We start from the raw sequence: 22,182 nt of genomic DNA, 5'->3' as shown, positions 1-22,182 counted from the left end.
TGATTTGGGTTCTATTTGATTTACCGCAAATCCGTATGCGTATAACATTAACTCAACTCTCAATCATATTAGCAAGGTAATATCGTAGAATAATACGGAAGTCAGCTGTTACCCCGAGGCTAGTGCTTTGGCGCTAGCTGATATTCGAACAAAAATGTGAAAAACAAATCTGGTTGACAATTGGAAAACAGCCGATATGCAAACGAGAAAGAGCTTCAGTGGTGTTACTTATAATCAAATACAAAAACTCACTTGAAAATCTGTCTCCAATGTGAGCAAATTACATTTGGTCCGGTAATGCCGAGCCAAAATGAATTAACTGCTTTGGCGTTATTAGGATTATGAAGAAAAAATTCAACGCTTTGTACCAATGAAAGGCGGAAAGAAGGTCGAAAAAGCGTACTTCTATTGTTATTCCAGCTTTAACTAAATCCCGCACTAAAAAATGCATTAATCCTCAGTGGGTTGTAAGAATTTTAAAAAAAACTCGAATGCAAACAAGTAAAATCAGTAGTGCACGCTTACATACAATGTTCCAACCCGTCAACTAATAAACCATGTGTCGATCCAACTAATAAGATCAACATTATCCTCTGCGAAGAACTTCAAAAGAATCCTCTGCTACATGCGCTGGTTGTCACTCTACATTATCCAAGGTCTCAATGCTCCAAGAAATTTTGTTGTGACATGTTTTCGAAATAAAACAGGAGCATAAGAGAGAGGGAATAGCACGAGTAGAAAAAGTGCTGCATTACAGTTTTCACTGACGTGGGTGGCTCAATTCGGGGGAAGAGGGGTTTAGAGTGAGGAACACAGGTGGATTGGTGTTTTCAGGGGTCCAGTTTGGGTGGTGGGTGAGGGGGAGGGGAGTGTCTAAACTGCGAAAACGGAAATTAAGTTTTCTCAGCAGCTTCGGTGAGACTACTGAATCAGTGACACTTAGAGACTATTGAATCTGCGAACGACGCTCAGTGACTTAATGCACTCAGGGCTCTACCTGTTTAACTAGTTATTAAGAAAAAATTCAAAGGCCTCCGACGAAAAATCGACCACGTGAAAATCGCATTGAGAACGGACTGCAGGACTAATATAATCGCAACAAACATTGCTGACGAACATTAAAAAGCAGGTGACAATAGAAGTTTTTCAATACTGATAGTTTAATTCATATTTTAAGTAGATAGTGATAACAAATGATGAAATAAGATAGTTTTCTTCACTGAGACCTAAAAGATTCCATGCATTTTTTGGATACGCTTAAAAGAATTTTTTTTAATTTACGAACTTAAAACTTCAAAACTATCTACTAATAAAGAATTTTTTACAAAAGTAAAGCTCATTGCTCATTCAAATGATGCCAGGAACTATTAGCAAACGAACAGCACATAAGTCAAAACCGTCATGTATATAGAGTAATGAGTAAAAAATTTTAGGCATCATGACGAAAATGAAATTATGACTTTACAAAAGCGGGTGCGCTTTAATTTTGAGGGCAGGCGATATTTAAATCACAAGTATCACCAAGTAAATCACGAGTGCAAAAAAAGTTTTACACCTCCGTAAATTTCTATGGACGCAGAACTAACCGTAGATCTGAAGTTCCTTAAGTCTACAAAAATTTCAAAATTGAGTCAATTACACGTTTTATCTTTTCTTTAAAGTTAAGCGACACTAGCAGAAACAGAAAATTGAAGAGTTAGAATGAAAAGGTAAAGTCGTTACCCAAGTTTGATTTGCAAGTTGTCTGGCAGCCCAAAGAGCCATTACAAACAGCATCTGTCTTATATTAACAGAGTTTTGATACAAATATCCTATATATTTGCCTTTGAAGCTCGATAGAACTCAATATAGGCCAGAATTTTTTTGAAATCCGACAAGTTTTCTTTAAGGCAGTTCAGTGAAAACGCAAATGAAGGCTTCAAAAACGTTTGGCATTAAATTTTATAACAAATCATCTGTTCTTGATGCAATGTTAGGAAAAAAGATTAGACTAAACAATTTCGTATTTAATGTTCTTGGTTATAAAGTACGAGGGAAAACTTTTTCAGTAAAATTGAAGAATCACAGTAAGAAGCTACAGTTTAGTCACGATATTTAGAACGTCTGAATTGGAAAATGGTTGCAAAATTGGAGAGCCTTACCAACATTCGTTTGTCTTATAACAACACTTTCGACACAAATAACCAATATATTTGTTTTTGAAACTCGATAATCTTGACATTGGCACCGAGATTAATTTACAAAAATCTATTTTACGTACAAAATTTTTGAGCATTTGAGTTAGCACGCAAATGACGGCTTCAACAATGGTTGGCATCCAATCTTATAACAGCTCCATTTTTATTTAATCTTTTTGATGGTTATAAAGTACGAGGAAAATAAATGTTAGAAAACTTACTTATTTTTTTTTCAAATTAAGCACAATTTGCCTCAATCGTTTCAGGGTTTCACGAGAACTTAATTATTCGAAAGAAGTTTACCAAAACCATTATAAAGCAGGAAACAGATTTTCAAAATTCATTTAAATTGGCCTTCTAATTCAACTGAAAAATCACCGATGCTATTTCTTCTACTTGAACCTTTCGTAAACCTTCTATTTGTAATCTTAAAATTGAAAGCAAAAAGTAGATACATTGTCAGTGGATCATATATGAAGTGTGAGAAGTCAAAATCTACGAAAAATAAATTTGAAAATGTTTGTTCAAGAATCGATTCAGTATTTCTAGTGATACTTTTTCTAATGATACCAGTTTTTCTAGTGATACCACTTTTTGTATCTCTCCTTAAAAGATATTGCTAGAAAAAATTTGTTTAACGGAAAACCGGGCGCAAGTTTCATTACGTTTCCTCTCGACATATATTGTTGGGAGAAATAAGAGCTAGTACCACAGCAACAAAGAGTAACATCATTATAGAATCTGAATATTTAGGGTGGAGGTTTTACCCTATTCACAATTCCACAATTGTTCCTAGAATCTATCTTTAGAGAAAACTACTGGACTGGATAGTAACTTCAAAAACCTACTACTCTTAACTGGACTAAAGGGTTATACCAGGCCCTCCGTTCAAGTCCTAAAGAAAGTATTTTCAGGGCTTAAGTCAATTGCCAATAAGAATGATGGTATTGGCATATGTTTGTAATGCTTCTCTATGTTATAAGATATTTTAGCTTCTAAGAAGTGTTTTACCAAATGAAATAAATTGGTGACTCTAAGATTGAGAATTATACCAGGTCCTCAATTCACTTTCTAATTCATCGATCAACCAATATACTTAAAACAAATAGTAGATGACGTGAAGAGCTCGTCGGCGTTCACTCCAAAACCCAACCAGACGAGTATTAAACAACTTGATAGAACGTTAAGACATTGCCCATCAGGTACTTCAGGTTACTGCAGACCTTTTTAATTGTCTACTTGGTTCACCATTCCATACTACATGGGTTAACTTAACTTGCCAAGTCTTCTACGAGCAGGCAGGCCTACCCTCAGAGTGGCTTCACTATGCGGTCTCCTAGAAGGAGCTTGGCCGATTAATACTCTCAGAAATCAATCGTCTTGATGTTGTCCGGGATTCGATGCTGTCCTCCAGTTCGTTAACCTAATTATTGATTGGTTGATCACTACTTTACTAGTCACCAAACTAATTTAAATCCAACAAATTGAAGCTAGATTGAGTATGATTTCAGATCCTTAGAGATGTATTGTGAAGTTACTAAAGTTGTACAATTACGCAGTTGCTTAACAGAAAACCGAAAGAAACGATTAAGTCTTACCCAGTCCTAATTATTACAGGCTATGGTTACTACAGAACAACTAGTTACAAATGCCTACGAGTGCCAAGTATCGAAGCGGTTAGCAAATACCTACTAGATACAGTTTAAGCTCTACTAAGTTATAAGAAAATGTTTAAAAAATGAAAGTAGTTAAAAAAATGCAAAACCGCCTTCTAGTAAAAAAAATGCAAAACCGCCTTCTAATCAGAAGAATCCCTCTGTGGTCGCCAATATAGGGTCTGAATATTTAGGGTGGAGGTTTTACCCTATTCACAATTCCACAATTGTTCCTAGAATCTATCTTTAGACAAAACTACTGGACTGGATAGTAACTTCACAAACCTACTACTCTTAACTGGACTAAAGGGTTATACCAGGCCCTCCGTTCAAGTCCTGAAGAAAGTATTTTAAGGGCTTAAGTCAATTGCCAATAATAATGATGGTATTGGCATATGTTTGTAATGCTTCTCTATGTTATAAGATATTTTAGCTTCTAAGAAGTGTTTTACCAAATGAAATAAATTGGTGACTCTAAGATTGAGAATTATACCAGGTCCTCAATTCACTTTCTAATTAATCGATCAACCAAAATACTTAAAACAAATAGTAGATGACGTGAAGAGCTCGTCGGTGTTCACTCCACAACCCAACCAGACGAGTATTAACCAACTTGATAGAACGTTAAGACATTGCCCATCAGGTACTTCAGGTTACTGCAGACCTTTTTAATTGTCTACTTGGTTCACCATTCCATACTACATGGGTTAACTTAACTTGCCAAGTCTTCTACGAGCAGGCAGGCCTACCCTCAGAGTGGCTTCACTATGCGGTCTCCTAGAAGGAGCTTGGCCGATTAATACTCTCAGAAATCAATCGTCTTGATGTTGTCCGGGATTCGATGCTGTCCTCCAGATCGTTAACCTAACTTAACCTAATTATTGATTGGTTGATCACTACTTTACCAGTCACCAAACTAATTTAAATCCAATAAATTGAAGCTAGATTGAGTATGATTTCAGATCCTTAGAGATGTATTGTGAAGTTACTAAAGTTGTACAATTACGCTGTTGATTAACAGAAAACCGAAAGAAACGATTAAGTCTTACCCAGTCCTAATTATTACAGGCTATGGTTACTACAGAACAACTAGTTACAAATGCCTACGAGTGCCAAGTATCGAAGCGGTTAGCAAATACCTACTAGATACAGTTTAAGCTCTACTAAGTTATAAGAAAATGTCTAAAAAAATGAAAGTAGTTAAAAATTTGCTTAGTTAATTTAACGAAAAGTATAGTTACCACAGTATACTAGTTCAACAATTATTATAATTTTCAGTACTACGACAGAGATCTGTTAACTCACTCGTCTAATAAAATTTACTCCGCAATTCGGATTATCACGACAATATAATTATTTTCAGACTGATTTTGGTTACAAAAATTGGCTAAAATTGAGCCGTATATATGCTGCTTATCTATGTTTGGTTACGATAGTTTAGTCCTATTTTTACCAAATGTTCCGAATCGTTGTGTGAAAAATGCCTTTTTGGGAAAAGTTTTCAGAAGGTCAATCATGACTTTGATAACCTAGGCCCCTAATTGGGGTGTGTCTAATTCAATATTACGTGGGTGAGAATTTTGATGTTCAATCTGTGACAATCTTTATCAGAGTCCATATTTACTTATTCAACCGTTCTCATCAGTTTAAATTTCTTCACCATTATTATCTTTGTACAGTTTCCAATTTAGAATTCGCTTTTGTGTTGGGAATAATTCAAGGTCAGTATTAATTTGGTTCTTTTCCGAAAACGCTTAAGTTTAACTTTCCATTCATACAATCATCTGAACTAATTCTTACCTTTATCAAGATTTTTCAACTGAATCAAATATAAATTCTCGTCCATCAAAATCAAATGAATGCAGTTTTGCTTTTCAAACAATTTATACGTTGTCCCATATCCGCAAAAATCAATTGTTTGACTACTGTTTTGATCATAATCCAGATTTTTCTCTACAACCAATCTTTAACTTGGACAGCTTGGATCCTTCAATTAGGGGCCTATTGTTTCACGGATTCTCTGGCTCCCCAAATACCCGTAACAGATCAGTGCGGTATTTAGTGTTTGTTAAGACTTGAATCTAATTCAAGGAAAAGCCTTATCACTTTTATTTAAAACTCATGGTACTTAACAAGATGCTAATCGCCTCTTTAAAAGCCATTATCGTGTATCGAAGGAAACACAGGTAGGTAAAATCCGGAATTAGGATAAACAGAAGGCAGGCGCCCCCTGAAGGGAATCCAATCAATGATTGGCACCTTTAGCCATTAGAGGTGACATTTTATCCTCACTTCGTTTCATCAGATTAGCTCAAACAAGACAGAAAAGACTGCAAAGTGCTAAACCGGCGAATCCAGTCATTCCCTGTCTCTCGCGTGCGATAGTCAATAAAAATCTTTTCTTCAGATTTTCCATCAAATTGAATTACATTTATTTATTTTACCTTTTCAAGCTCCATTTGTTCCACATAAACCCTAATTTATTTTCCTGCAGTCGAAATAACAAATCATGAGGAGCAGGAACACAGGAGTCAATATGAATAAATAAGTTTCTTAGATTTAATTTATTAACACAGAGCATTTCAACATATGTTTCTACCACTCCTTTCAATCCAAAATCTATATTTTAATATCGAACCCCTCAGATTTACAGCAGAAACTAGGGTTGCACCAAAATTTATTTATAACCGACTAGTTATAAATTTATAAACTGCCAGGGGTAAACGTAATTATGTCCAGAAAGTACGGACTATTTCTTTCATTTTCCCGTTTCGCTCGCTACGCTTTTCCACGCCTGAAGTTTCTTTAGAACGGTGTTCTAATTTTGTGAAGTTAGGCGGATAAAAGAAACAAACAGGTATATAATTCGAAACATGTTTTATAAGAGACTGATCTATTTCCTTTGCAAATTCAATATTGAACAAAATTGTCATAAAGCCCTTAGAACACGAAAATCCAGCTGATCTGGATTGTGGAGCCAACTGGGAAATGACAGAAAAGTACCAGCTTAAATTTCTACAAATCCCACTTTTACAGCTCTCAATTACATAGATCGCATTGATAGTTTATTAATTTTTCCTTAAACGCTCAAAATACTTCTAAACTTTATATTACAAAATTTATTACTATACAAAACTCGCAAAAATTTAATAACGTTTCAAAAAACTATCAAATACTTCAAAAATTTTACAAATTCAAAATCTAGCACTATAATTGGTATTCTACAAAATTCAGTATTTGAATAAGCTAAATTTTATTAGTTATACAACAGATTTAGAGTTAATATAGCCCACTTAACAAGGCTTTTCTATTATTCAACTTTGGAATTGTGAAATCCTACTTTAAAGGTAGAAGAAAGAAAGAGGGAGCGCTGGTGTGGAAGAGGCAATCAGTTGTATGTCTCCATGGTGGTATCTTAATCACGTCTTTATACAGTGTGCTAACCGAATTATAACCAGAGGCAGTTATCACAAAAATTCAAACCTCACGAGAATTTAAATGCAATTTGAATCAGTCACATTTCGATGCACCCTCTTCTGTTCAGACTTTGAAAGAACTGTCTTTTTTTGCAACACTAAATTTTCAAACCGAAATAGCATCGCGCACCTTTAATAACATTGTTACTAACCAAATAGCGGCACAGATTTATAGAGGCAATTTTAACCCGTTTCCTTTACGTTTAATAGTAAGGAAGATAGAACACAAAACTGCAGTTAAAGTTTCCTTACAGATAGATAGTAGTTACACGCACTATCAATGGGCTTTCAATTAGCAGCATTAAACACTACACCCGCCCCCGGGTTGCTCCAGTTCACTATTCCAGATCCACTGATCGCTTTTCCTTTTTGCCCGTTATTTCGCAATTTTTCACCTCAAGCCATTTCAATTCATAGCACCAAATTGAGAGGGAATTAAGGTTATTGAGAGTAAATCCGTTGGACTCAAGTACTAGGAAACAATCGCGCAGTTTTCCATCAAAACTGGTTTTATTTCCAATTTTGATTCTATCTCGTGAGTATTCCCTCCTTCCCCGCCCAGTCAATCCCTTTTAATCCGGTCACCTCTTATGGCATCAATTCATTCAACACATTCCAATCTTAATTTGAAGATTTTTTTTGTATTTGCAAAGCTACACAGTACAAATATTGGGTAAGATGAACATTTTTAAAAGAAACACAGATAAACTTATATTTTACCTAAAAACAATCTGCAACTTCTAAAAAGGTTTTGGGCTAAAATACTAGCCATATGGAATTTTTTGTCAACCGCCATTAAGAGGATTACTTTGCGTCCCTCAACACGCTTTTTTCGTCGGGGAAAAATTCAACAAACTTTTGAAAACAAACAATGAAACAAAAACAACAAGCACCTCAGGATAGATGGAAGACGGACAGAAAAAAGCTTCTCGTTTTTTACAGAATCGCGGAGCAGAACAAACAACAGTTCAAAAAGGGGCCAAAAGGCATTTCAGTAATGGGCAAAAAGGAAGCAAATGTAACATAAACAGGCAGAAAAATCTTGTCATCGAGTTCGAATTAGTTTAAAGAAAAACAATAGACAATTCTACAGGCGCGCATCTTAAAAACCTAATTTTTGCGTGCATCGTTATGCGCTCCGGAGACTTTAACTAAACTGTTTAACATCTATCTATCAATCAATACAACGTGAAATTAGACAAAGCACAGAAGTTCAATAAGTTCAAACTTTAATTGAAGATTTCAATATAGAAAAGGCTTGATTATCGAGATATTTTCCGAGATATACTGTGTTCCGAGATATGAAAAAAGTTGAAGCAAACAAGCCACATGAAAAAAATCAAACGAATTTAGCATTAATTGAAGATCACACTGAATGGCTTCCAGGGAAAAAAGGAAGGCTTCTAGAAAAGTACATGGTATATATATGAGAAGACCATCTAACAACAGAGACAAAATCTGATTAAAAAATTCTAAATTTTGCCACATAAATTATCCTGAATTTTCCACAAATCAAATATCCTGAATAATGAGCATAGTAAGCAATAAATGACCAGAAAAATGAGAAGCTTCTGTTCGCAATAAAACTAGGCTTGCATTAACATAAAGGTGGAAATATTAATTATCTTAAGACAAACATTGAAACCAATTTTTTTTATCCAACGTAGCTAGAAAAGCATGTGCCCCTCAATATGGTATACACACGATAGCCGAGCTTAGGATGTTCATAGAAAAATCCTATGATCAGCAAAAAAATCAGTGGAAAAATCACGTGTCAAATGTCTTTGGAAAACGTTAGCACAGCAGTCTTCGAATGCACAGTTAGCCACGTTTACTTTTACGCAACTTCTGTCATTTCAAAAATTTGAAATATTCTAGCGGATTTGCTATCTGAACTACAGATCTCACGTATAAAGAAAGTTAGTTTCTTTAACTTAGTCTCTTTAACTTTTTAAACTTTTGGAAGAGCCTGCTGCTCATGTTTTCAGAAGCAAAAACTAACGATATATTGTAAGACATTTGCTTCGGTTAATTGATAAAACTACATTTGTACCTGCAACGAGCGGTTGTCTTCATCAGTAGCTAGCTGCAGTTTAGGGCGGCTAGATTTAGCTCAATTGAGAAGGGATGGGTTTGGGGTAAGCAGACATTGGGTGGTGGGCAAGCATGCGTGTTACGGGTGGAATGAGATAGAGTGGGGTGCAGTATTTTTTTTTTTTGGGGGGGGGGGGGGGGTGGATGGGCGGAAGTGGGGGGGGGGGGAGTGGATGGTGGAAGTGGGGGGGGGAGTGGATGGTGGAAGTGGGGGGGGGGTTCGAGGGTGTAAGAAGTGAGCGTTAAGTGGGAAGGGAGTCAAACACTCTTCACACCATGAATGTGTGATTCAGCACAAATTCAGTCAATCGCATATTTGGAGACTAGTGAGTCGTATGGCTATAAGAGAACTTAATGCCCCTACGATTGATATATTTATTCAGTTTGTGAGGACAAAAAGTCAAATGATCAGAGGAAAAGCCACATTTTCAGACGAAAAAAAACGATCAGACGACAAGTTTGTAGTAAATGGTAGGTACTTTTGTTCCTGGTACAAAAGACAAATTTAATTGCTAAACTTCGTTAGCTTAAATGTTCGACTTCAAAAAATCGTGCAATATACCATCTTTAAATCATATCAGGCAATGTCTGTTTTAGGGCAAAATTTCGATCTGGTCTAATAAAATGATTACTTTTTAATGATACTGAAGCATTACTCAGGATAAAAAAATCTCTATTTCTTTTTTAAACAATGGCTCCACTTAACAAGTGGCGTTCAGTATAAGATTCTGCCTGGAGTTCGGACACTTTCTATTTTCTATAGAATCCGCGTTAAAAATCGACGTGCGGAATTGAAAGAGAATTGACTTGAACTTTCAAAGCCATATCTCCAAATGAATATCTTACAAGCCTTTATAAGGGCCATTTGCATTAATCGATGTACGACAAAATTGATAGGGGAATATAAATTAAATATAAGGAGCCCCCAGGATATGTACTAGATTAATTTTGAGGAACCCTATGTTGATTACGTCTGTACTATATTATGAATGTTATTTCTGCTTCAAGTTGCAGTCAAAACTTTGCCACAACTACTTCTACTACTAATAATAATATCAGCAGTCTGTTCATGATAACACTAGTTAAGGGGATGTGCACTTGGAGAATATTTGCCCAGTTCGCTAGTCGAGTACCGTTCTATTGGCCCATATATTATTCTCATTGCCTGTCCCCGGGAGGAGCAAGTTGCCTTTCCCCTAGCAGTGGTGGGTAGCAGCGATGGCTAGCTGCCTCATTTCTGGGTCAACAGGGGGGAAAGACAACCCCCGCACGGTTAACCTGCGTAACGCTTCATAGCTCAGTGGTGGTAATGGGAAGCCGCTTCTAACCCCCACTAATACCCAAAGACGCGTCTTCAAATGCCCACATTCTATCTATTACTAATACTAGCCTAGCCGACAACAGTTTTAACAGACAGCTTTGATTAAATTTTTTCATCTAAGCACGTTTGGATTGTTTACGACATTTATCTTCTCAGAACATGAAGCACAACTTTAATTTTGTTTTTACAATCTGTATCAAAGCTGACCTTTCTGTCCTTACAGAAGTGAAATTCGGTTCTATTTCTGATCTCTGTAGTGCAATTGTATTTGGCCTTTGTTGAACGTCATTTGCTATGATTTAAATTGTCTGAATCGCTTTCTAACATAGTCTGTCTTCTTTTTCAATCTAGCTCTGGCCACTTGAAAAACACGCAGGCACAAACAGACCCTAACAGGTACTACACTTGCATATGGCTACAAAGCATGCTAAATGGGAGCAAAGTGGGGTGGGGGTTGGAGAAGCGAGGGAAGTAGATTGCGGATTAATAATAATAGCCCAATAGTCTCAACTGCCAACTGTTTGTTCACTCGCCCCTTTCATCCATTCTCTACCCTCCACCCTCCCATAGAATTCTAATCATTTATACCCCCTCTGGACTGACCACACTGTTGCCTTTAACCTCACTCTCAACAGGGGTCCCATTACAGGTTTCACTACCCATGCCCATACAATGTATTGATTGATTCATTGATTGACCTTATCTTGCACCCAGAACGAACTTTTGTTCAACCATAGACAAATATTGAGCCTACAATTTGAACTTGCACGCGGCCAATAGACGTCCGAAATAAAGCAAAACGAACGGAAACAAATATGTTCACGGGACAGTAGACAACCGAAACCCTTTCACAAAAAATTGATCTTCAGCTACCCAAGAAGTAATTTCCTTTATATCAGGATAATTCAAAAGCAACTCGCGCGTATTCAATTTATTTACTATACATATATACGATATTTAAAAGTACCCCCACACGCGTGTGGAAGCCCTCCAAAGTGTGGGAGGAAAGCGTATGTGACACTATTGCGGTTAATTACAATTCCCAATTTAAGAACAGCGCAACTTCAGTCCTTAACATAGGCGACATCCAATTAGGCCGTTCCAATTTCACCACGAGAGGGGAGATAGGTATCACAGTGACAATAGCCCCATTTAGACCCCTCACCCTGATCCCAAATATCCTCTCTCTACGGAGCAGCATAGCCATAACCTCTCAGCTACCTATTTGATGCTGCTGCTGTTCCTTCTTTTTCTTGGTTACCCCTCCCTTTTAATTCAATTTCAGATCCCTCGATCTCCCATGAGTAATAGTTTTTATAATCACTCCCTAATTCGATTCTGCCTTCCTTTTCAATTGTTTGAGAGCTTCTAATTGACCAACTGAGAAGTCACTTCGTTACAACATACTGCCTAAAGTTATTTGCCAACAAAAAACCCTTTCCACTTTTTCATTTTAACTGGTTCAGGAACTGCAGTTGGGTTATTTACAACTTCCTTGATCCTGTTTTCAGCCCCAAATTCAATTCCATTGTTGTCAAGAGTAATTTCACGCCATGTCTACTACCTTTCACCCACTGTAATAGATAACAATAAACCCACGTGATAATTCTTAATAATTACCCTTCAACTCGATATTCATTTACCTCGCACTCTTTCTGCGCCCTTCTTTTATGTGAAATTCCAAGTAACGACACCAATCCTCAGATCTTTAATTGCTTACATTTCAGCAATTTAACCCAACACTAAACCTAATTCCCAGCATTCGCTGCCTCACAAAGCCGCAACACAAACGTACAACTCCATCGGTTACCTTTCAAATTCAAAATAGAGCACAGCCACGCAATCGAAAAATACAGCAATTAAATGTGCAATAACAAACACATTGCTGAAACAATAATACAAAATATACCACTATAATCTCCACTAGTAGATATTTTTATGAAAACTATCAGATCATGAGCTGGGGAGTTTTTTTTTCACTGGCCCTGTGAAATTCAATAACACAGTTCGCTATCAGTCCCGCATTTTTAGTTATTGCTGAAATCTTAATCAATTTTGCTAAAATATTAAATTGTTACCGATATTATACTTGTTTTAACGTTTAAAGATAGAATAGTTCTTAATTTGCAAAAATTTGGGTTAAATTTTAAAATTCAGTTTTCATTTTATCAGGAAAATGGCACAAAAATGCTTCTTTAGCCCACTACCTCTAAATTAACCGGCATTGCAAACAAAAAACTGCAGACCAATCATCGTTGATGCATATGAGGCTATTTCTACCTCCGGTTGCTAGGAAAGTGTCGTGGAACTAACAATTTGGCGGCCTTTGGCTAGTGTAAACCGATATTGATAAATGCATCATTTATATTTATATGTTGAGATTTTCGAATGCCAATCCATTCCGTAATTGTCTGACAAAATGACGTTTTCATAAGCCGCGCAGCGATAGAAAAGCCAGATTTGGTCTTGTCATTGATTGTTGCAATGAAAAAAGATTCCGATTTCGATTTGGCTTTGTCCTTTTTAAAACATTTGCTGCATTTTTTTAATACCAATTACAGACAAGTCTGTTTTCATTTTGAGGTTCAACTAATTGGAGCTTCAATTAGGAGTTCAAATACGGACCAAAAAATTAAAATTGTGTTTTCTGAAAAATCTGGTTTTTATGGCTCCGACAGTGTCTTCGTAAAGTTTTAATGAACTCTTCAGTTTTGCCATGATATAGTTTAAATAATCAAAAGCCTACTTCATTGTCTTGTGAGCTATTAAAGATACTATCTCATGCCTTCAGTTGTTACCTTATATTTTACCTCAATATAACTCAATAATTATACAAAATTCATATCTATTTGATAAAATCACCTTTTTTGTTATTTAAACTGTTTCGGTAATATTTGTAGAATTTTTCTGTTTAATGGATGAGCAGCAAAAGCAACACTAGTATCGGTCTAATTGTAAAATTCGTACAGATCAGAGAGATTTCAAAATAAAACTCAATTATTGATAAAACAGATTTACGTGAAAATGAAGGCCAATGAGAAATTATTATAAATTTAGCGAGAAGCTATAGTTTTTCTTGGTTTCATCACTTTTTAATAAAATGGTTTATTAAATTTTGTTTTCTGCCTGTATATATTGTTAATTTAATTTTTTTGACTTAGTCTTATTAATGGCAGGTCCAATTGGCTTCCTACGCAAAACCGAGTTCACCTATTTATTATTTTCAGGTTTTATTTGCTTATGGTTGTAGAGATTAATGGCTTTAAAAAACATGTTTGAGCTTTGACAATTTTTAAGTCAAATCCTCTTTCACGTGAATTAAAATGTCCTCATTGCTGTTTAATCATTTATAATGGTTTTTAACCTTGATACTACGAGCTTTCATAACTTGATTTTCGAACATTTTCCAAATGAGGAGGTCCCGTTCTGCAATCTTTTTTCATTTATTACTTTATTGACAAGTTACATATCAGATTTACGATGTCAAAAGAAGGAGCAATTGCTTTTATAATTTTTTTGTAGAATAGATTACGATTTTAAAGGCTTCGAGCCCGTTTCCTGGCGAAAATAAATCAACTTTCTACCTGTATTTGTTCTTTTTGCAGAAATATGACATTCTGGATGATGAAATTTCTCAAAAGCTTCTTCTGGAGGTATAAATAAAATCATTTGGCGATTTCATTTGATAACTAATCGATTTCTCAACTTTCAAATTAATTGTTTTCAAAAAGTATAAACGTATTTTCTTAACAATGCTCTTTTTGTTTTTTTGTCTACTTGTTATTTATTTTCAATAGAGGTAGGTCCCATATAATTTATGGTAAAGTGCAAGTCAATTTGTTGGGGTTAGATTTCATCTGATGCTATTTGACTTCTTAAATTTAAAAATGAAATTCAGTTTTGGTCGTAATTAATGCTTGTTGTTTTTAATTTTTTTTGTTTGTTTTGTCTCTTAGTCTCCTTGATGGCAGGTACCATTGGCCCTCTCGTGATGTATTAATTAAGGTTTAGTGGTTTGACTTAAAAGCCTTCACAAATGGATACACCAAAAATTTTCGAACAATTCCTGAATTATTGAAAGATCTTTTTCTCCTTTGGTAGACAATTAAGTCAAATGGGTGATTGAGCGGGGTCGGAACATTTTGTACAAAATCACATTACCGAGCCTCCATGCTTTCAATTGACTCTAGTTGCGCTCAGTTGTGAACAGCTACTTTCACTGATCGATGAAATAACTTGTTAGCGAACTAAGAATACTAAGAAAATCTGAAACAGTCACGAAGTTTGCTTTGAGATTAGAGGCTACATAGCGCCGTAAATTATGCAACTGTTGTAATCGCGATAGCTGATTAAAAACGTTATCATACCTTTCCTATCTCCCCTTCAAAGTTTTTTTACCAATCAGATTCGCCTCTAAGTTTGATAACTTCTCGATGGCGATAATTACTGGTTACTCCTATTCATGTATTAAAACATTAAAAAGATGATTGCCTGCACATACCAAAATCAAGTTTTTGACATCACAAGAAAAAGGCAACAACCGAAAATAATATAATTTTGAAATACTACTACATAAAACCATCAGAATCTCCTTGGCTTTGCTCTAGTTTTTTCTCATTACAACCTGATTACAATTGCGATTACAATTGTTTTGATAGAACATTGATTGAATTAGTCGTGTCCAAAACGCTCTATTCCTAAAAGAGGGATCAAATTGAGCGCAATATCTGAATTTGAATCATTAATCAGAAGTCAAAGAATGCTCTAAGTAAACGGAGCATTGTTGACTTAATCTGCTTCCAATCTTACCAACATGGCTACAATATCCAACTGCACAACAGTTACTACACAACAAGAACCACTCCAGTTAGTATTCAACTGCAATTCTCATTCCGGCGATGTTAAATCCAGCAAAGATATAGCCAGTGAAGACGTGGAAAAGGTCAAGAAAATCTGGGAAAAGTGGAGCAAACGACGCGCAAGGAAGCCAATCAAACTCAACATGTACCTTGATTACTTCAATAACTACAATTTCGCAACCAGTCAAACACAGAGTCCCGCGAAAGGTGAATACTTTCTAGCCGCTTTATTATGAAGGAATTCAAAACCTAATACTTTCTCTAACCCCCCCCCCCCCCCCTGTCACAGAGCAGGTGCACCCACTAAGCTTGGGAAGGGGACGGGACACAAAGAAGCCTCTCAGTCTACGAAGAGAGAGCCCTTTCTAACCTATTAGATGAAACATTGCTCTCAAGCGACTGGCGAGAAGTTGGCTGAGTCAATAGTAAACTTTGCCTTAGGGAGGATAGTGGTGAAGGCGGGAGGGGTGAGAGGAGCGTAAAATTCCAAATCAGAGCAATTTAGATCACACAAAAAGCAAGAAGCCAGACGCGATAAAACTAACCCGAAAAATTAAAACGGCCAAGCCAAAAAAAACAACCAGTGGAACATCGAAATCTAACAAACAGTGGAATAAAAACTAGATAATTGATTAATATAACTATATAATATCTTTCTTTCAGATCTGGAAGAGCTAACACAACATTTCCTCCTGAGCAAACACCCTTATATCTGTGTGAAACGGTTGCGTGGACTCAAGACCCTCCAAGTATCCGGGCAATTCAACCACGAACTAGATCAGCTAATGTACTTAGGCGACCTCTTCTCAGTTATTCAAGAAAACGACGGGCTTTCTGTGTCTTATTGCAAAACCTTTAGTTTACAGTTAGCTCACGCTATAGATTACATTCACAAGTTAGGGATGGTGCATCGAAATATAAACACGGAGAATATTTTTGTGTTTGAGCGAGACAAAAATCCATTGATTAAGCTTTCGTGCTTTGATTATGCGTGTGCCTTGGGGTCCCAAGATACCAGTGACTTGATTATAAAGCGCCGGTTAAAAACGAACCCATTCGCTCCTCCTGAATTACAATGCAAGCTTCCAACGAACGGGGACCTGACTGCCTTTCAACCAAAATTGGCCTCAAAGAAAGAGGATACGTGGGCGTTCGCGGTTGTTGTTTTCTGCATGATTACCAACCACTACCCTTGGAGGTTTAGTACTGACGAAGATGAACATTATCTATCTTTCCGCGAAAAAGTCATCCAGTCACATCATAATCAACAGGTAAAAATTACAGTTATTAAGAATAACTGATGAAACGATTAGAAAACCAGTTGTTTCTACAATTTTATTGCCGCCAACGAAAACGCAGGAAACAGCCAAAAATGTTTAAGAAAAAAATGACTTCACTGTCAGAAAGTTATTTCTTGACCATTGACTACGTCAGCATAGTCTAGGATAAATGTACATATCTTCACAAATAAACGCGCAGGCCAGTTTACAAAGAAAGTTTGAGGAACACAGCGAAGTCAAAACATTTCTGTTTTGATGAAATTTAGTAGCCAACTTTATTAACCAGGTTCTTTTAACTTTCATCCCCTTATCATTTTCTTTAACCTTTTGATGCAGAAGTTGTTCAAATCTTTGATCTGGTACTCTCATTCGGGAATATTAGAAAAGAAAACCATTATTGACTTGTCTTGGTACACAAGTCCACAGTCGAATAGCACAAACAACAGGTCAAAGCTGTTTTTAAACTTATGGCTGCACGAAAAATCAAGCCGTTTATAATTACCAACGTTTGGGTTTGTCGCTTGATCGAAACTTACATAGTTGCGCGCATTAAGGCCCAAGTTTTTTAAACTAAAAAGTTAAACTAAATATTTTTAAATTAAAAGTTATTAAACTAAAAATTGAAAAAGCAAAAATCCACTCAACCAACTTGAATCACTCAATATGATATCATTTGACGTCAACTCATGATTAGAGTTTATCGCACCCAGTCAGTAATGTTCTCTAATTAATTGCTTCCACAGGAATTTTGGAAAAAAAAATGGGAACGGTGGGCTTTTATGACATTCTTTACTCGATCGACATTCTTTTGTTTTTTGGCCGACCAATTAGAATTTTCTCCTGAAAAACCGGATAAACTGGAGGAGAGCTCAAACATGTGACTATGCAGTTTTCCCAGAACATAACACTTTTCTAAGTTTGAGAGTTCAGCGCAATTTGGGAACTCTTACATTTCTGTCTCTTCTCTTACCCAGTTAAGCTAGACATCCTAGACTTAAGCGAGCTACTTCTAAAGCCAGCCTCACGCCAGTCAATGGAGTGCACTTCGTGAAACATTCGCCGCGTGTTCAAAATCATATTTTCTGATATAGTATAGTCTGTGTCATTAAGCTGAAATAAGCGAACGTTCGAAAAACGCCAAAAACGTGCAATTGAGCATCAATGTGGTCATTTGAATGTCAACGTTTTTTCCATGTAATCATCATTTTTTTTCCACATGTTTTGAAATTGAACTTTAACCTGTGGCTATTGAAACGTTCACTTATTTCAACTTTATGGGACACGCTATAGCACAAAACTTTTGATACCGTAATACGCGTATATTATAGTCCCGTACCGCCCAATAAAAGGGTAACGGAACAATAAATTTGGATGAAACCTCCAATAACACTTTTCCGAGGTAGCATTCATGAGCACATAATTAAACTTTTTCCAAAAGCTATTAGCGTGCTTATTAATTTGTCTGATGTTTTAGAATTCCTGCTTCAAATCAGCGGTGCCATATCCGTGGAGCGAGTTTTCAGGACCTTTACTCGATTTCTTTCTCTCCTGTTTGCAACACAATCCACTTCATCGGACAGGAAAACCTGCAGATGTGTTCAACCTAGTTTGTGATTTCTGGTTGAAAACAGGCATCGCCTCTAGCCTTCAAAGTCAACAGAACGCAAAAACATAAAATTAGATGTAAACTTATAAATTCAGCAATAAAATTGATTCCGAGTTTAATTTTAAAAAATTATGCGAATGTTGACCCTAAACCGAATTTTGACTCTCAAGGCATTTGCAAAAGATGAATACATATAACCAAAAAGAACCCAAAACTCTAGAGAGCTAGTAAAAACATTGTTTTAGTTGATATCTGTGCACTCCAGTGCATAAAATTACTGATATCTGTGCACTCCAGTGACGTTTTGTGGTCGCCATCAAATTATTGGTCCGAGACTTCTATGAAAATAGAACATTTAAACCAGCCTTACTTTTTCTCCACATTATATCGACCAGTTTTTACGCATTCTAGAGCAAAAAATTGGTACCATCTTAAGGCTATCAAAAGACTGCTTTCGACAAAAATTTCTACGTTTCTCATAAGACTTTCGTAATGTCCAACAGTACAAGTAGTTAAGATTAAGAGCTTTAGCGCAGGGGTACTGGCCCCTTTTCAGTTTATAAATGAGCTAGGGTTGATAATGGATTACAATTTTTGCACAGACCAATTCTCCTGCAGCATGTTGCTTTCGTCAAACTTGCCGAGGAAGTATTGCAAATACAGGTTGCTTACTCATGAGTTTCGTTCACCGGGACATAAAATAATGGAATCTTTGTCGAGAATACTGAAAAGTAGCGCGCATTTTGACTAAAAGTTTTTATCGGTCTTGCTTAATCGTTTCTCCAGAATTTAATTTTTACTGTTTTGCCCTTAATCGGTACATTTGGTGTTATTTTAGCTAAAAAAGCTAGGATGTTTAGGTCTCATCTCTGATTTACAATGTCACAAAATAAGAGCAGCTCTTGGTTCAAAAGAAAGAAACGAGGTAATATCTTTAAATTGATCCGTCTTTTTGTAAAATAAACCAATTTGTCAAATTCAGATTACTTCCGATATTAAAACAAACGTTTTCGAACTTAACGTTCATCGTCAGGTTAAAACTGTTTCACAAATTGTTCAAGGATAAAATGAATGTATTTACATTTGCGTACGCCTCAATTTGACAAAGCTTCTCACCCAGTTTTATTCTCGAGTAATTGACGTACAAGTTTGTCTACGTCTGCAAGGAAGTGCACCTCATTAAACTTGTCTCTAACAGGGTGTTTAGGTCCCAACGATAGGTTCCCGATATCCATCATGAGTCTTTTGTAATTTATCAGTGTCCAGTAGGTCTGTTTTTCTCGCGTACCAAACTTGGCAGCCATAAGGTACAACTGGGACTACATAGCCCACATATGCGTTTAGTTTTATTGACGTCTTGTAATGGATAAAAGGTCTGAAGAAATATTTATCTGAAGATGATTTATCAATTAAATAAGCTGACCATGTTTCATCTTTGTATAGTGGTATTAAAACTATTTTATTTTGAACTTTGTCATTTGTGGGGAGAACACTTCTTCAGCTAAGTCTTGTTGCTTTTGTTGTTGTTTCCTCAACGAAGTTGTCGCCATGCCTATTTGCTATAGATATAATGATAATTTTAACTACTATAATATCTACCATAATTAAAAACAAAATTATCCAATCGTTCTCGAGTAATAAAATTCAATGCAAATAATTGATAAGATATCTTTAACATATCATCATATAATCCATCATGTCCTGCTTTTGTTTTTATAATAAATATATCCAAACTTTCTACTGAATCCATTATGTTAGTCACGCTTCTAAAACCCGTTTGTTTAATAACACATTTATTAGTTTGCTTCTTTTAGATTTTCTACCGCTCTTATTGTAATCGCAATTTTCATTTCTAAGGACGTCTACTATTTTACCTTCTTCTCCCTCTATCTCAACCAGATGAATATATAAGCAGTGTGAATATATATTGATTACTATTTATTTTTAATCCGTTTGGCAATAGTTGGGCATCAATACAATTAATTTTAATTTTGCTTTCACTAGTAGCCCTTGTTGGTATTATCTTCAATTAAGAACTTCCTCGAGCTTTTGGTTTTTAATAGAGATTCTATTGTTTCCTAAGCTTTCATAGTTAGCTTGCCGTCATCGTCATCTATTATCTGTGAAGGCACGTTTAAAAATAGTGCCAAACTTGCATCCGTTAAAGCTTCACATAATCTTCTATTGTTATCTGTTAGAGTACTAGTTTGTGAACTTATCTGCGCTGCAGTTTCACTGATTTTTTTTGCTTATGGATCAAACAATTTTTCCAAATTGTTATAACATTCTTGCAGTTTTAATTTAACCTCTAATCTATTTCTTCTGTTTTCTTTTTCTAGATTGTTTAATTCTTTTGTGTTTCTGGTCTAGTTTTAGTCATAGACTCTGTCATAGCTTCAGGTTAATTTAAACTTGAGAGAATCATAATATTATTGTCAAACAGTCCAAATAGTTTAAGATTACGAAACTTAAGGTAGGGTACTTGCCCCCTTTTCAATTTATAAATGAGCTAGGGCAGATACTGGATTGCAATTTTTGCACAGACAACCCATTCTTCTGTGGCATTTTGCTTTTCGTCAAATTTGCGGGGGAATATTGCAAATAGAGGTTGCCTCCACATGAGTTTTGATCACCTGGAAATATAATATTGGAATATTTGTCAACAATATTGAAAAGTAGCGCGCATTTTTACCAAAAATTTTCATCCGTCGTGCTTATTCGTTTCTTCAAAATTTAGTTTTCACCTTTCTGCCCTTGACTGATTTTTAAGCGATGTTTAGGTCTCATCTATGATTTGCATTGTCACAAAGTAAGAGCATCGCTTTTTTCAAAATAAATAGAAACGAGATAATATCTTTAATTTTATCAGTCATTTTGTAAAGCTATTCGGATCCCAGTATCCATCATGTGTCTTTTGTTATTTATCAGTGTACAGTAGGTCTCTTTTTCTCGCGTACCAAACCTGGCAGCCATAAGCTACAACTGGGATTATATAGCAAACATATGTGCTTAGTTTTATTGACGTCTGGTGATTGATATAAGGTTTGAACAAACTTTTACTTAAAGATGATTTATCAATTGAATCAGCTGACCATGTTTCATATTTGTATAATGTATGAATCTTTTTCTTTTAAACTTTGTCATTTGTGGGGAGAATACTTCTTTAGCTAAGTCTTGTTGTTGCTTTTGTTGTTGTTTCTTCAACAAAGTTGCTGCCATGCCTATTTGCTATAGATATGATAATTTTAACTATTATAATATCTACCATAATTAAATATAAGATTATCCAATCGTTATCGATTAAAAAAAATCTATGATAATAATTGATTAGATATCTTTACGATATCGTCATATAATCCATCTTGTCCTGCTTTTGTTTTTTTAATAAATAAACCCAAATTTTCTACTAAATCCTTGGTGTTAGTAAAACCCGATGCTAAAACTTGTTTGTTTAATAATAATTTTATTATCTCGCGTCTGTTTGTTTTTCTACCGTTCTTATTGTAATCAAATTTTTCATTTCCATGGACGTCTGCAATTTTACCTTCTTCTCCCTCTATCTCATCCAGTTTCACACCATTACTAGATGAAAACTTAATAATTGTTTGTGTGAGTATAAAATCAATACTATTTATTGTTAATCAATTTGGCAGTAGTTGGGCACCAATACCAACAATTTTAGTTTTGCCTTTCATGAGTGGCCCTTGTTGGTAA

General features: G+C 35.6%; 1 protein-coding gene across 1 annotated transcript; it reads left to right on the top strand.

Annotated features, from left to right (window-relative positions):
* The first annotated feature begins 12,442 nt into the window (after positions 1-12,442).
* On the top strand, positions 12,443-18,581 carry LOC142339344 (serine/threonine-protein kinase SBK1-like). Its single transcript, XM_075389329.1, has 4 exons — positions 12,443-12,528; positions 15,331-15,789; positions 16,246-16,853; positions 18,337-18,581. Exons 2-4 carry the CDS (start codon positions 15,537-15,539, stop codon positions 18,535-18,537), a joined length of 1,062 nt encoding a protein of 353 aa, XP_075245444.1. The 5' UTR covers positions 12,443-12,528; positions 15,331-15,536; the 3' UTR covers positions 18,538-18,581.
* Positions 18,582-22,182: the final 3,601 nt, after the last annotated feature.

This window comes from Convolutriloba macropyga, chromosome 5 (assembly GCF_964194025.1).
Source record: "Convolutriloba macropyga chromosome 5, txConMacr16.3, whole genome shotgun sequence".
NCBI classification, from domain to species: Eukaryota; Metazoa; Xenacoelomorpha; order Acoela; family Convolutidae; genus Convolutriloba; species Convolutriloba macropyga.
Note: the sequence above shows the minus strand (reverse complement) of the source record. Positions and strands in the feature narration are given on the sequence as shown.